Source organism: Narcine bancroftii, chromosome 14, assembly GCF_036971445.1.
Source record: "Narcine bancroftii isolate sNarBan1 chromosome 14, sNarBan1.hap1, whole genome shotgun sequence".
In the NCBI taxonomy this organism is placed as follows: domain Eukaryota; kingdom Metazoa; phylum Chordata; class Chondrichthyes; order Torpediniformes; family Narcinidae; genus Narcine; species Narcine bancroftii.
Window position 1 is genome coordinate 60,163,613 of NC_091482.1, and position 13,647 is coordinate 60,177,259.

Consider the following 13,647-nt stretch of genomic DNA (forward strand, 5'->3'; position numbering starts at 1 on the left):
ATAATGTGATTAAATTGTCAGATTGCTTTTCCTTCATGCTTATCATAAATTACCTAGACTCTGAGGAGTCGAGAACTTGTTCCTGACATTTGCAAACCAATGGAACTTTTAAGCAAAGCATATTGTTTTGGTCCTATATTCTTTGAAAATTCATGCAAAGTACATGTTTTTTGTTAGTCCAGCAAATGTCACTGATTTCTTATTTCTGCTGTCAGGTTCAGGCCAAAAGGTTGGTTACCCTAAACCAGTGGTTCCTGAACTTCCCCCCCCACCCCCCTAACTCGCATACCACCTTAAGGAATCCCTTACTAACCACAGAGCACCTATAGCATAGGATGTCATAGGTGTGAGTGGAAACTAAAAGGTTGAGAACTCTGCCCTGTACTTTAGATGCTAAGTTTCTCCAGTTACAATTCACTTGACACTAGTGCATGCAAATTTTCTTGTTTAACTCCAATATTTTTTCACTAGTGCTGGAAATCCAAGTGGTAACTTGTATTTTAAAATGTTAAGATTTACTTAACTCAAGTTTATCTGACTTGAACCCGACGAAACAGCATTTCTCTGGGCTATGGTATACAGTACATTGTCACAGAAAGATGGACTTAAAATATAAATATTTTGGGGTGATTTACTTGGTCATCAATATCACAGCCTGTGGGAAGAAGCTATTTCCCAGCCTGGTAGTCCTGATTTTGATGCTCCCGAACCTTCTCATTGGAGATAGTGAGTTAAAGATACTGTGTGGTGGATGGAAAGGGTCTTCTATGATTCTTTGAGTCCTTTTTAAGCAACACTCCTGGTAACTGTCAACTGGAGAAATGGAAACCCTCCACCATTTTGATGATTCATTGTATTGACTTGTGGTCTGATGATTTGCAACTACCATACCACACAATGGTTCAGCCAGAGAGGATACTAGATTGTGTTCCAGTAAAAATTTGTCAAGATGGGGGCAAAATGCCTTGGCCTCCTTAGCAAGTGCAGGCGCTACTATGCCTTTCTGATAAATGAGGAAGAGTAGGTCATCTTTTATATGCTCATCAAGGAACTTTGTGTTCTCCACCATGGAACCATTGATGTGTAGTGGAGAACTATTTTCCTTCACCCTGAAGCCCACAATCATCTCCTTTGTTTTGAGATTCAAGTTGTTCTCGCACCATTTCACCTCAAGCTCATCCTGGCAGGGTACAGAAAATCTGTGCCAACCAACTAACTGGAGTGTTCACAGATATTTTTAACCTCTCTTTGCTGCAGTCAGAGGTTCCCAGCTGCCTCAAACAAGGTGTCAATCATCCCGGTACCCAAGAAGAGTAGAGTGAGCTGTCTCAATGACTATCACCCAGTAGCACTAACTTCTACTGTGATAAAATGCTCTTGAGAGGTTGGTCATGACCAGAATTAACACGTACCCAAGTAAAGATCTGGACCAATTCGCCTATTGTCACAATCACTCTGCAGCAGATGTGATATCGCTGGCTCTCCACTCAGCTCTGGATCACCTTGAAAACAGCAATTCATACATACGACTGCTCTTCATGGACTACAGCTTGGCCTTCAATACCATTTTTCCCTTGGGGCTGGTCAATAAGCTACAAATTCTGAGCCTCTGATCCACACACCACCACCCCCCCCCCCGCCCCCCCCCGCCCCCCCCCCCCCCCCTCCGGCTCCTGGAAGTAGATCCTTGACTTATCAGAAGACCACGGTCAGTAAAAATTGGAAACAACATCTCCTCACTTATTATCAACACAGGTGCAACCCAAGGATGTGTGCTTACCCCACTCATGACTATGGGCAGACACAATTCCAAAGCCATCTACAAGTTTGCCAATGGTGCCACAGTTGTCGGCAGAATCACAAATAGCAATGGGGAAGTGTACAAAAGGGAGATTGATCAGCTCATTCAGAGGTGTCACACCAATAACCTTGTGTTCAACGTTAGCAAAGCCAAGGAAATGATAGTGGAATTCAGGAGGAAGACAGGGGAACACCACCCAGTTCTCACTAGTGGAGAGGGTCAAGAACGTCAAATTCCTGGGTGTCCGCGTCTCCGAGGATCGGTCCTGGAGCTCCTGTGTTGGGGCGATCGTGAAGAGGGGCTCGCCAGCTGCTATACTTTGTGAGGTGCTTGAGGAGATTCAATACGTCTCCGAAGACCCAAAAACTTTACAGGTGCACCGCGGAGAGCATTCTGGCCAGATGCATCACTGCCTGGAGTGGAGGCGCCAACCCTCAGTAAACTCTAGCGGGTTGGCCGGGGACCTCACAGGTACCAGACTCCATCAAGGACACCTACATGAGGAGGCCTCGCCACCCAGGCCGTGCCCTCTTCACTCTGCTACCATCGGGCAAAAGGTACAGGAGCCTCAAGGCGGGCACCCAGCGGCACAAGGGCAGCTTCTAGCCCGCTGCCATCAGATTCCTGAATGATCAATGAACCCAAGACATTTTTAATATTCATTAATTAAGGTAGTTTATAATATGAATTATATTATAAACACCGAAATTCGTGACAGAAAATTCAGATGTTGCAGTAATTAGTCGAGATGCCGCCAGGCGGCGCCCGAGTCCAACTCCGCTCGCCCTTCAGGACCCCGCCCTTGCTGTGCGTTGATTGGTTCGGTGCCGGCCGTCAAGTCGATGACGTAGGGTGCCGGGTGCGCCGGCGGTTTCGGGCGGCGATGGACTGGGCGCCGCCATTTTCCCGCGGGCCCCCTGAACTGCGCAATGGGCCGCCGGGCCAAGGCCGGGACCACTTTTATAACTCCAGCAGCCGAAGCGAGGAGAAGGCCGGGGCCGCGTATCCCCCTCCCCGAGGCCAGCACGGCTTCCTCGAGTCGGATCGGAGCCGGGCCGGGAGCGACTGGAGGCCCGGCGCCTCGGCCCTTGCCTACCAGGCCGGCCAGAACAGAGGCCCCTCCGGGGGGCCGGCGGCCAGGGTGGAGCGGCGAGAAGGCCAGCCGTGGGATTCGGGTCGTGGAGAGACCCCCGAGCGTCGGGAGCAGTGCTTGAGCTCGGCGCAGGGGGTGAAGCACCCGGACTGCCTCCCCCGGCCATGGGGGCCCTACCCGCAGGATTACCCTCCTCGCCCACCAGACCACCCGCCCCCCGCACTACAGCATCCTCCCAACCCCTGGAGCCAGGCCCACGAAGGGCAGCCACTGCGCCCACAGGCTCACCAGCAGAAAGAGCACCCGTCCCACCTGCAGCCCTTTGAATGCAGAGATCAGCCCTGCCCTCCAGGGGCATTTCTACGCCAGGACCATCCACCTTATCAAGATCAGTATCCCCAGCAGGCTTATCATCTTCCTCAGCCTCCTCCCCAGCAGAAACACCTGGATTCTCAACAGCAGTATCCCTTTCGGACACATTCCCACGTCGACCAACGCCCACCCTTCCCAGAGAGAGTTGGACCACCGCTTCACGTTCAAAATGTGACTTCTCAACCTGGACATGCTCCTCGCCAGAGCCAAATTATACCTCAAAGTGGAGGTCTTAATCTATCTGCTGGATATGGACTGCAAAATTCTCAAGTAATAAACCAGGGCCATAATGATCAACAGAGCTTTCCCAATTTGTCAGTGGCTATACCAACGTGGAAAAAGGAACATGGCATACAGTACAAAAGTGGCGAGCTGCCTATGCCTTGGCCCGGTGTTGCTAATCTGCCACAAGGTTTGAAAGAGAACAGTATGGATCCACAGCAGAGAAATGAATCCGTGACTAAATTCTCGTCGCTGGAACAAGTCTCTTATGGCTTTGGAAATAACGAATCAACAAAGGAGCAGGATGAATTTTGGCTTATGAAGTTTTTGTCAAAACATAAATTACAGCCTGCAGAGATTAAAAAAGCCAAATCTAAGCTATTAGTTAGTGATGTGAAAGAAACTGTGCTAGGTGCTTGTCAGCTTGTGGCTGAGCTTACTGCTTTGTGTCAGCACTTGCGACAAAACGTGGAAAATGAAGAAATTTGGACAGGATCTTACCTAAAAGCAATTGAGATAAAAACGGTTTTACAGGAAAAAATAAAAACCCTGACAGATAGTGAGTACATCAATACTGTGAAAAAGAAATTGGAAACAATTAAAAAGAAGAGAAGACATATACAGAGGAAGAAGCAAGAGTGGTGCTTGGAAAAACAGGAGCAAAAAGCAAGGAGGGCAGAAAAGGAAGCGAAAATAGATATATGGAGAGCTAAGCGTGTCCGAGAAGTGGAAGAGAAGAAAAGGGTACTTAATCAAATCTTCACTATATTGCATGTAGCTGAATGATCTTCATGTTTATTGCATTGTCCAGGTTCTTGAGGAAATACACTGGCTCCAGAAATTCCTTAATTTTCAATAGCTCATACTCGCAACCTTATCAGAAAATAAAAGAGTAGTAAGATACAGATACTCCTTAAAACGTGTCCGTGTTGCGTTCTGGATGACCGGTTGTATCTCAAAATGGACGTAGGTTGGAATTATGTACCTACCTTGTTAGTCGGCATACCAGGGTCCGCAGGCTGGGTGGTGGCCATCTTGGTTCCTGTGCGGATGCACGGTAGGCTCACCTATAACCATATAACCGTTTACAGCATGGAAACAGACCATGTCGGCCCTTCAAGTCCGTACCGGTTGACTTGAACAACTCCACTAGCTCCTCCGCAAACTCCTGAGGAAGCAGAGGCTCTCTTCGTGATGCCACCGGTGCGGTGGTTGTCTTGTATCTCAAATATTGGAGTTTGGTTGGCGCATGCATGAGAGTTGATGCAAATTCAATATCATTAGGGCGCTTAATTCTCGTGCATGCGCCAACCGAACTCCATTACACGAACCCACCACTCATGCATACAAACAAATCAAGATGGGTGCACCCAGCCTATGGACCCCGGGATGCTGACTAACGAGGTAAGTGCACGCATTTTGGCTTTTACATGCCTTGCATCCCTGTTATAGTTTGTGAAATACAACATAAACCACGTAAATTTTATATTTTTTACCTATTAAAAAGAAATTCAGTCACGTGTGTGGATGGATGCAAGTCACATAGGTCGCAAGTCTGGGAGTATCTGAATTCGTTTCTTAGAAGTCTTGCTACAGTTACTGAGTGTCAACTTCATTTTATTCTCAGGAGGGCAACAGTTTGACTTTGAAGCAAAGAGATGTCAAATGTTTTCCAAAAATTATATTTAGATTGTACACTAGTAGCAAATCTGAAAACTGGTAAAGTTGCTGAATTTGCCATTTGTTTTCTTGAATCGATTAATAGAAAAAATCCTGATTTAATGTGTGTGAAGGTGTGCGGGGAGGGGGATTGACAGCAAAGGTGCTCACTCTTTCCAGACATTCAGGTTCACTCTGCAGTACTTCGAATATTCAGAGCAACTAGATTTAATTTTGTACTTTTGTTCTGTAGGAACGTGAACTAAAAGCTGCAGCTGACAGCGTTTTGTCAGAAGTGCGGAAAAAACAGACAGATGCAAAAAGATTAGTGGATATCCTCCGGGCACTGGAGAAGTTACGGAAACTAAGGAAGGAAGCTGCAGCTAGAAAAGGTGTGCAATGCATTGTCCTGGTAGGGCTAATTGCACGACATTTTACATTAAGTTGACTGACAAGCTTTGTACAACACTGCTTGAAGAACATTACTTGTTTACAGTTCAGCTTACATTTATGAAAGTCATAGATAAGTTGGAGGTAGGTAATTGTTTCTATTGGTAGGGGAGACCAGAACTAGGGGGAATAACCTTGATTTAGGGTAGTAGATTTGGAGCAGATGAGGAGAAATGTTTTTCCCAGTAAATATATTTAAGATATGGTTGGATAGATTTTTTTACATAGTAAGGGAAGGTTGGTGGAGATGAGCTGATCATTAGATCAACCATGGTCTCATTGACTGGCGGAGCAGGATCGACGAGCCAGATGTACTTATTAAGATTTTTTTAATCTATTCTTTCCTGAGGCCAAACTTTCTGTTTGACTTGCATGATGCTCTTTGCCTGGAACTTTATGTTGTTATTCTGTTAGAGTTGTACAGTTTTACAACCTGCAAACAAGCCCTTCAGCCTATCTCTAATTTTCCTAAACTATCCCATTTGCATGTGTTTGGCCCATATCCTTCCAAACCTTTCCTATTCATGTACATGTCTAGTGTTTGAATGTTACAATTGTACCCTCTGGCTGTTTGTTTCATATACTAGTGAAAAAGATGCACTTCCCTTTTAAATCTTTCCCTCTCACCTGAAATCTGTGCCTTCTGGTTCTCGACACCCATACTCCTCGATATTTACATTACCTGTGTACTTCATGATTAAATATCTCTGCAAGGTCACCTTTCATCTTTCTGTGGGAAGAACAGTCCCAGCCCATGCAGTCTCTTCTAATCACTCAAGCCCACCAGTTCTGCCAGCCTTGTGAATCTTTTCTGCATCCTTTTCTACAAATGTCCTCTCACCAATGTAACATGACACCCCAAATTCTGTACTCTGTGCCTTTACCAATGAATGGAAGCATGCCAAATGCCTTCTTCACCTCCCTGCCTATGTTGCCACTTACCCCCTAGGTTTGTGTGTTCCACAACATTTTCCAGGACCCCACCATTTTTTGTGCAATTCCTACTGTGGTTTGTCTTATCAAATGTATTACCAAGCACTTATCAAATTAAGTTCTATCAGCCATTCCTTGGCCCATATCTGCAGTTGATCCAGATCCTGTTCTAAATATTTCCTCCCCGTCCACTATATCACCAAATTTACTGACACTTAACTACGTTGTCATCCAGATCATTAATACAGATGACAATGGACCCACCACAAATCAATGTCGCACGCTACTGGTCACGGGCCTACAGTCAGAAAAACAACCCTTCATTACCAGCCTCTTTCTCCTTTCTCCAAGCCAATTTTGAATCCAGTTGATCAGCTCGCCCTGGATTATGATAGTTTAAAAAAAAACCCTGGTATCTGGCGGCTATGGGAATTGGTCGATGCCAAATAAATGAATGTGACTGTTGAGATTGCATGCTGGGTGATTAGTGGGCTAACCACTAGGGGTCCAAATTTTGAATGAAAATATTTTTTACCGATTTATTTTGCATTTTTTTTTGCCGGTTGCTTGAGGCTGCCTGTTGCTTGAATTCCAGATAATGGATTTTACTGTAATAATGTTGATGAACTCTATGCACTGTGGTCATTATATCCTCAAAATACTCCAGCAAATTTGTTAAACATGGCCTTTCCTTCCTGAATTCATGTTGCATCTGCCTGATGGAATAATTTGTATCAAGATGTCTTGTTATCTCTTTCTTCATGGTATCTTCAAGTATTTTCATTAGCGTGTAAAACATTTAGACATTGGAAAAGTGGCGTTCTATAATCGAAATTCATTTTGCAGGTTCCTATCATGCATTCATTTATAATTTAGACATCATCTTCAGTTCCTGATTCGCCAGTTGTATTGCAAGTAGCAAAATGTCTTTCATCATTTTAAAATTTAAATTTAGACATACAGCAAAGTAACAGGCCCTTCTAGCCCATGAGCTCCTGCCACCCAATTATACCCTAATTGACCTACAACCCTAGTATGTTTTCTTAATGGTATCTGTACTCCGTGCCTTTACCAATGAATGGAAGCATGCCAAGCATGTAAAATGTTTAGACTTTGGAAAAGGGATGTTAGATAATTGAAATTCATTTGCAAGTTCCTATCATGCATTCATTTATAATTTAGAAGTCCTCTCCAGGGTGGGAGGAAATAAGAGCACCTGGAAGACACAGGGAGAATGAAGAAACTCCTTACAGACACTGCTGGATTTGAACCTGGGTCACTGGTGCTAACCGTCCTGCCCAGTATCTCCAATGTATTTAAAATGTAATTCAAAGTATGCTGTAATGTTTTATCCACAAAGCCAAATTCACTTTGTTATTAATATTTATTTGCGTGTGGTACTTTCACTTTAAGAAACAAAGCTTTAAAATCATCTTTTGGGTTTGAGAAAATGTGTAGTTGAAACAATTTTATTTGACTTGCTGTCAATACAAAAGACCAACTTTGTAATTAGATCAAAATTAGGAAAGTATTTTTAATGTTGCAGCACGTGGAAGTTTGAGCTAATTGAATGGTATCTAGTATCACAGAAATGGGCCTTTGCACCCTTCCTTGTGAACCATGATACCTGAATCTCATTTGTATGAATTTGGCCCGCATCCCTCTGTGCCTTTCCTATCCAAGTACCTGCCCAAACCTGTAAATGTTATATTTGTGATGAATTTCAACCTGGTGGAAAACGAATAGGGGCCAATTTTGTCACTTCGGTTCTTGTTGATGCACTGTTTTGTTCCCAGTTCTAGCCTGAAACTTGTGTTGAAAAAGATTATAAACTTCACTATATTGAGTACCATGTTCTGAATGTTAATTTAAAAAATTACTAACTGTCGATGTAAGCTACGAAATAGTTTTGGTAAGTACTCTGTAAGAATAGAAATAATTCCATTAGTTGATTCATACCTTGTTTGTACAGGTGTTCATCCTCCTCCTTCAGCTGATAAAACCTTTGATAATCATGTTGAAAGGCTTAGAAAATTAATTAAAAAACGCAGTGATCTGTACGATGCAGAAGAAAGAGCCTTGAGAGTTATGCTGGAAGGAGAACAAGAGGAAGAAAGAAAAAGAGAGAATGAGAAAAAAATTAAAAAAGAGAAAGAGAAGCTGGAAAAACAGCAATATGAAATTGAATCCATGCTCTTTGGAGAGCCAGGTACATATAATAGATGGATTTTCCTTTTAACTCACTTTATATTTTTAAAATAACAGTTTTGCTATAATCATTTAGCGGCTATTGTAATGATCTACCATGGTGTTTCAGATCAGCCAACTTTGATTGGCACGGACTAAGAATGAACAATTACCAGTCCTAACTGTTGGAAGCTGATCTCCAATGTAAAATTTTATCAGTTCATAGATTCTTTTCAACCTACCAAGTACTTCCAGCATGTTCTGCTTTGATTCATAATATTTTTGTCCCTTTTTTTAAAACTAATTGAAGGAACTCCATGGAGTGGGTGCAACAGAGGGAAATTGTCTTATTGTAAATCTACTCATTGAGAACAATATCAAGCAGCATCTCTTCCACCCCTCGCTATTCCAGTTATTAATGTAATTAATTAACCTGTGAAAGTAATGTAATGCACACACAGGAAAATGCCAGGTGATTTTGTTTTGTGTGTGTTTTATTTTATGGAATAGGATTACCTCCAGACCACCCATTGCAGCCATTTCGCCAATATTATCTGCAAGCTGAAAATTCTTCTCATGTACTTGTACAAATTAGGTAAGAATTGATAATACCATGATCCAAATGCTGGTATCTTTGTGCGTAAGTGGGAGAAGTTATTATTCAACCTGATGATTATGACCTCGCTCTCACAAAATATAAAATCAGATAAAGTTTTTATCATTGTATTAAGAGGAAAAGGGATGACTAAAGTGCCATGGTCCCTGGGAAGATGAATAAGGAGAAATAAAGTTGGGTGATGAGGAAATGGTTAGGGTATTGAACGATTATTTTGTGCTGGTCTTCACATAGCAAGGACAGATGCTATCACTAGAGAGAGAGTGCTGTGCAAACTAATGGGCCTAAAGGTAGATAAGCCCTGGTCCTGTTGGAATACTCAATGCTATCATCAGGTAAGAAATAGTGGAACATATGGTAGACATGGGTTCATCAGGTAGACACATCATGGATGCAGGCAAGGCAATTCCTGCTTGATAAACTTACCAAGGATACAGTATATCGAGCGCAGTGGATGTCATGAACTTGGATTTCCAGAAGGCATGCAGTAAGGTGTCCCGCAAAAGAATAATTCATGTGTTACACGTGCATAGAGTTGGGGGTAAATCATTAGTGCTGTTGGGTTCAGTGTTGGGCCTGTAACTGTTCAATGGTTGCAAGAGGGTGTAGCTTATCAAAGTCTACTGATGACATCATTTGCATGAAAAGCAAATTGTATAGAGGATATGGAGCGTCTCCAGAGAGATAAAGAGAGGTTAGGTGAGTGGGTGAAGGTCTGGCAGATGAAGTATAATGTTGGTAAATGTGAGATAATCTGCTGTGAAAGGAAAAATCAAATAGCAAAAAAATACAATATCAGATTAGTTCTTAAATGGTGATTGCAGTATGCTGTTGTGGAGAGGGTCTTTGGAGGCCTTGTGCATGAATCACAGCAGATAATCAAGAAGGCAATTGGAATATTGACCTTTACAACTGTACAGGTTACTACTGAGGCTTCTTCTGGAGAACTGCATGTAGTTGACATCTCCTTACTTGAGAAAAGATGCATTGGCTTTGGAGGGGTTGCGGTTACTTTTATTCTTCTAACAAGTGCCTGCACTTTTGCATTTCTGGTTTATTTTGCCAGGTTAATTCATCTATTAGTAGTTAAGTTAGTTTACTGGATGAGGAAGTGCAATAATATTTTCCAGCTTCCATGTTAATTTTCAAAGGGTCAGTGTAATGTCATATTGTTAGACACCAATTTCTTCATGTAGAGATTCACACTGCCTCATTTGCCATCATGTAAAATGGAGTAGTATCTGCTTACATGACTACCTTACGCAAAGTAGTTAATGTTGTTACTTCCTTAAAAATTCAGACATGCAGCACGGTAACATGCCCTTTCAGCCTATGAGCCTGTGTCGCCCAATTACACCCAATTGACCTACACCCTGTTACGATTTTGAAGGATGGGAGGACATTGGAGCGCTCAGAGGAAACCCGCACAGACATGGGGAGAATGTACAAACCCCTTGCAGACAGCACTGGATTCGAACCCAGGTCACTGACGCTGTAACAGTGTTGAACAAATCACCATGCCATCCATCCTTGTTAGTTTATTTTGGTAGATATCCCATTTCTCTTTTATTATTATTTTTCATACTTTGAAGTAAGCAGAATCATTTTGTCCGTATCAGAAACTTTTACTGGGCAGTTATATTGGTGTAGTTTGAAACTTTTGTTGAGGACAGTGGAACAGGCAGAGCAAAGTACCCTTGCAATAATTGCATTATGTTGTATTTCTAAAAACAAAGCATATGGTGATAATACATTTCTTTCTTTTCTGAACAAGGCAAGAATGGGACCGATACCTTGTCCTAGGAGAACATCCTGATGGGAGTAGTGTTCCACAAGGTTGGGTCTTTCCACATCCACCTTCATCAGACGTGTGGGGAACTGCACTCAAAACAGAATGAGTGTTGAATCTGTTCTCTGCAGCTTAATTTGTTTTGTTTAGCATCTTTTATAATAAATAAATAAATGTGGATTTACCTCATTTAGATTTCTGTGACTGCGTTGATTCTATTTTAAGTCCATAACATTGGATTTTGCCTGCAAAGGCAGAACCAAACAAATCTCTCTCGGGGATTCATGATGCTATGGGACCAGCAATTATGAAGCCACATCAATAAGCGGTAATGCCAAGTAAGGAATGAAGAACAACTCACAATCTGCAATTCGATCATTCTGAAATCTTGGTGATTGGCACTTGTTGACACTCCCTTCTAAGGTGCCAAGCCCCAAGTTACCATATTACCACAGTGGTTCTCATTTTTTTCCACTCACATACCACCTATGCCATAGGTGCTCTATGGTTAGTAAGGTAGTATATGAGTGGGGATTTTTTTTTTAAAAAGGTTGAGAATCACTGCTCTATGACATCCGAAACAGTGAATAAAAATGTCAAGAAAATATTCTGGTACTGTCAATGTCCTGAGTTTGGCATATTATTGGAGTTTTGCTGTATTTGAGACTTGTAACAAATTTAGTAATAGTCTTCAGCTAAAATGTGGTTAAAAAGTCAAAAGATAATGAATTAAAATATCTCCTTTACATTCCTTTATAATTTTTTGAGTGATGAGCATACCTCCTTTGTGCTGGACCCTTCCAGAAGTTACAAAATAATTACAGTTCATCAGTTTGACCTGAGAAACTTCATTTATAGATAATGGATATATGAATTTGCAAGAAAGTGCATACTGTAGTATAAATACAACAATTATTGGCCAATATTTCTAATCTAGATTTCTCATTCCTCCTTGTTCCTGTGCTTTACCTCCAGATTGGGGAATGTCCATAAATGTAGCTTTGCCTCTAAGTTAGGAGATCACACTAAAAGTTTGGCAAATAATGCAGTCCTGTAGAATGGAATAATGAGCCATTTCAATATTTCAAGGATGTTTTCTATTAATTTGTATGAAATGCTTTTTAAAAATATATACAGCAATGAGGAGGGCTCAGTACGTTTAAAACGAGTACCTATCAAGACTAATTTTACTTTCTGGTTTTTGATCTGTAGCTTTATGACGTCCAACACATTATCCAATGAATGGAAAGGGAAACAGTTGAAGACCCTCGCAACTACAATAGAGAGAGAAGAATGTGGTTTGTAGTTGCTGGGAGGGGGGGGAAGACTAAGACAGATGTAATTTGCCTGATAGGATGAAATTAGACTTCTGTGATGATGAACAGAGACTGAAGCCGTCTGGTTGAAAGACTATTAAGGGAATTTATAAAGTGAGCACACGGGAACATTTAAAATTGAGGAATGGAAAGCTGTAGTCAATGCCCGTCAAGTCAGGCCACGATAGTTGAAAGAGGATAGTGGTTCATCAAAAAGGAAAGTATTCTATCTGGAGGTCAGTGACTAGTGGAGATCTGCAAGAATGTGTTCTGGGACCTTGCCCTTTGTGATTTTTATAAATGACCTAGATGAAGAGGCGGAAGGATAGGACAGTAAGTTTGCAGATGATATGGAGGTTGGAGGCACTATGGATGGAGCTGAAGGTTGTCATAGGTTACAGGATGCAGAGTTGGGTGGAAAAGTGGCAAATGGAGTTCAATTTGGATAAGTGTGAGGTGAGGTCAAATCTGAAGGCTCAGAGCATGGCTAATGATCAGATACTTAACAGTTTGGGGGAAAAGAAGGACCTTGGGGTCCAAATCCATACATCTCTCAAGGTTCCTTTGCAGGTTGATAGGATAGGAATGCTGGATTTCATTAGTCAGAGGTTTGAGTTCAAGAGTCAAGAGGTCATGTTGCAACTGTACAAATCTCTTGAGTCCACACTTTTTCAGTTCTGGTCACCTCATTATAGGAAGGATGGGAAAGCTATGGAGAGGGTGCAGAGGATGTTGCCTAGATTGGAAAATAAGTCTTATGAGGCAAGGTTAGCAGAGCTGGGACTTTTCTCTTTGGAGAGAAGGATGAGAGGTGACTTAATAAAGGTCTACAAAATTCTGAGAGGCCTTTTACCCAGCCCAAGAGTAGCAAACACCAGAGGACATCTGTACAATGTGAAGGGAGGAAAGTTTTGGGGAGACATCAGAGGCGTGTTTTTCACACACAGTTCTGGGTGCCTGGAATGCCTTGCCAAGGATGGTGATGAAGGCTGAAACATTAGCGGCATTTAAGAATCTCTTAGACAGGCACGTGGACAAAAGAAAAATAGAAGGTTAGGGGATAGGAAATGTTTAGATTTTTGGGTAGGAATATATAGGTCGGCTCAACATCAAGAGCCAAAGGGCCTGTACTCCTGTTATGTTCTGTTACAGATAGGTGGCCTACAACCGAGGTGACCAGTATTGATAGGAGAGAGCAATTAGTTACCT

The 13,647-nt window shown here is 42.2% G+C and overlaps 1 protein-coding gene across 1 annotated transcript; it reads left to right on the top strand.

Annotated features, from left to right (window-relative positions):
• Window positions 1–2,633: 2,633 nt before the first annotated feature.
• pdcd7 (programmed cell death 7) lies at window positions 2,634–11,311 on the top strand. The gene is made up of 5 exons (XM_069912160.1): window positions 2,634–4,232; window positions 5,401–5,539; window positions 8,503–8,739; window positions 9,228–9,312; window positions 11,108–11,311. Exons 1-5 carry the CDS (start codon window positions 2,685–2,687, stop codon window positions 11,229–11,231), a joined length of 2,133 nt encoding a protein of 710 aa, XP_069768261.1. The 5' UTR covers window positions 2,634–2,684; the 3' UTR covers window positions 11,232–11,311.
• Window positions 11,312–13,647: the final 2,336 nt, after the last annotated feature.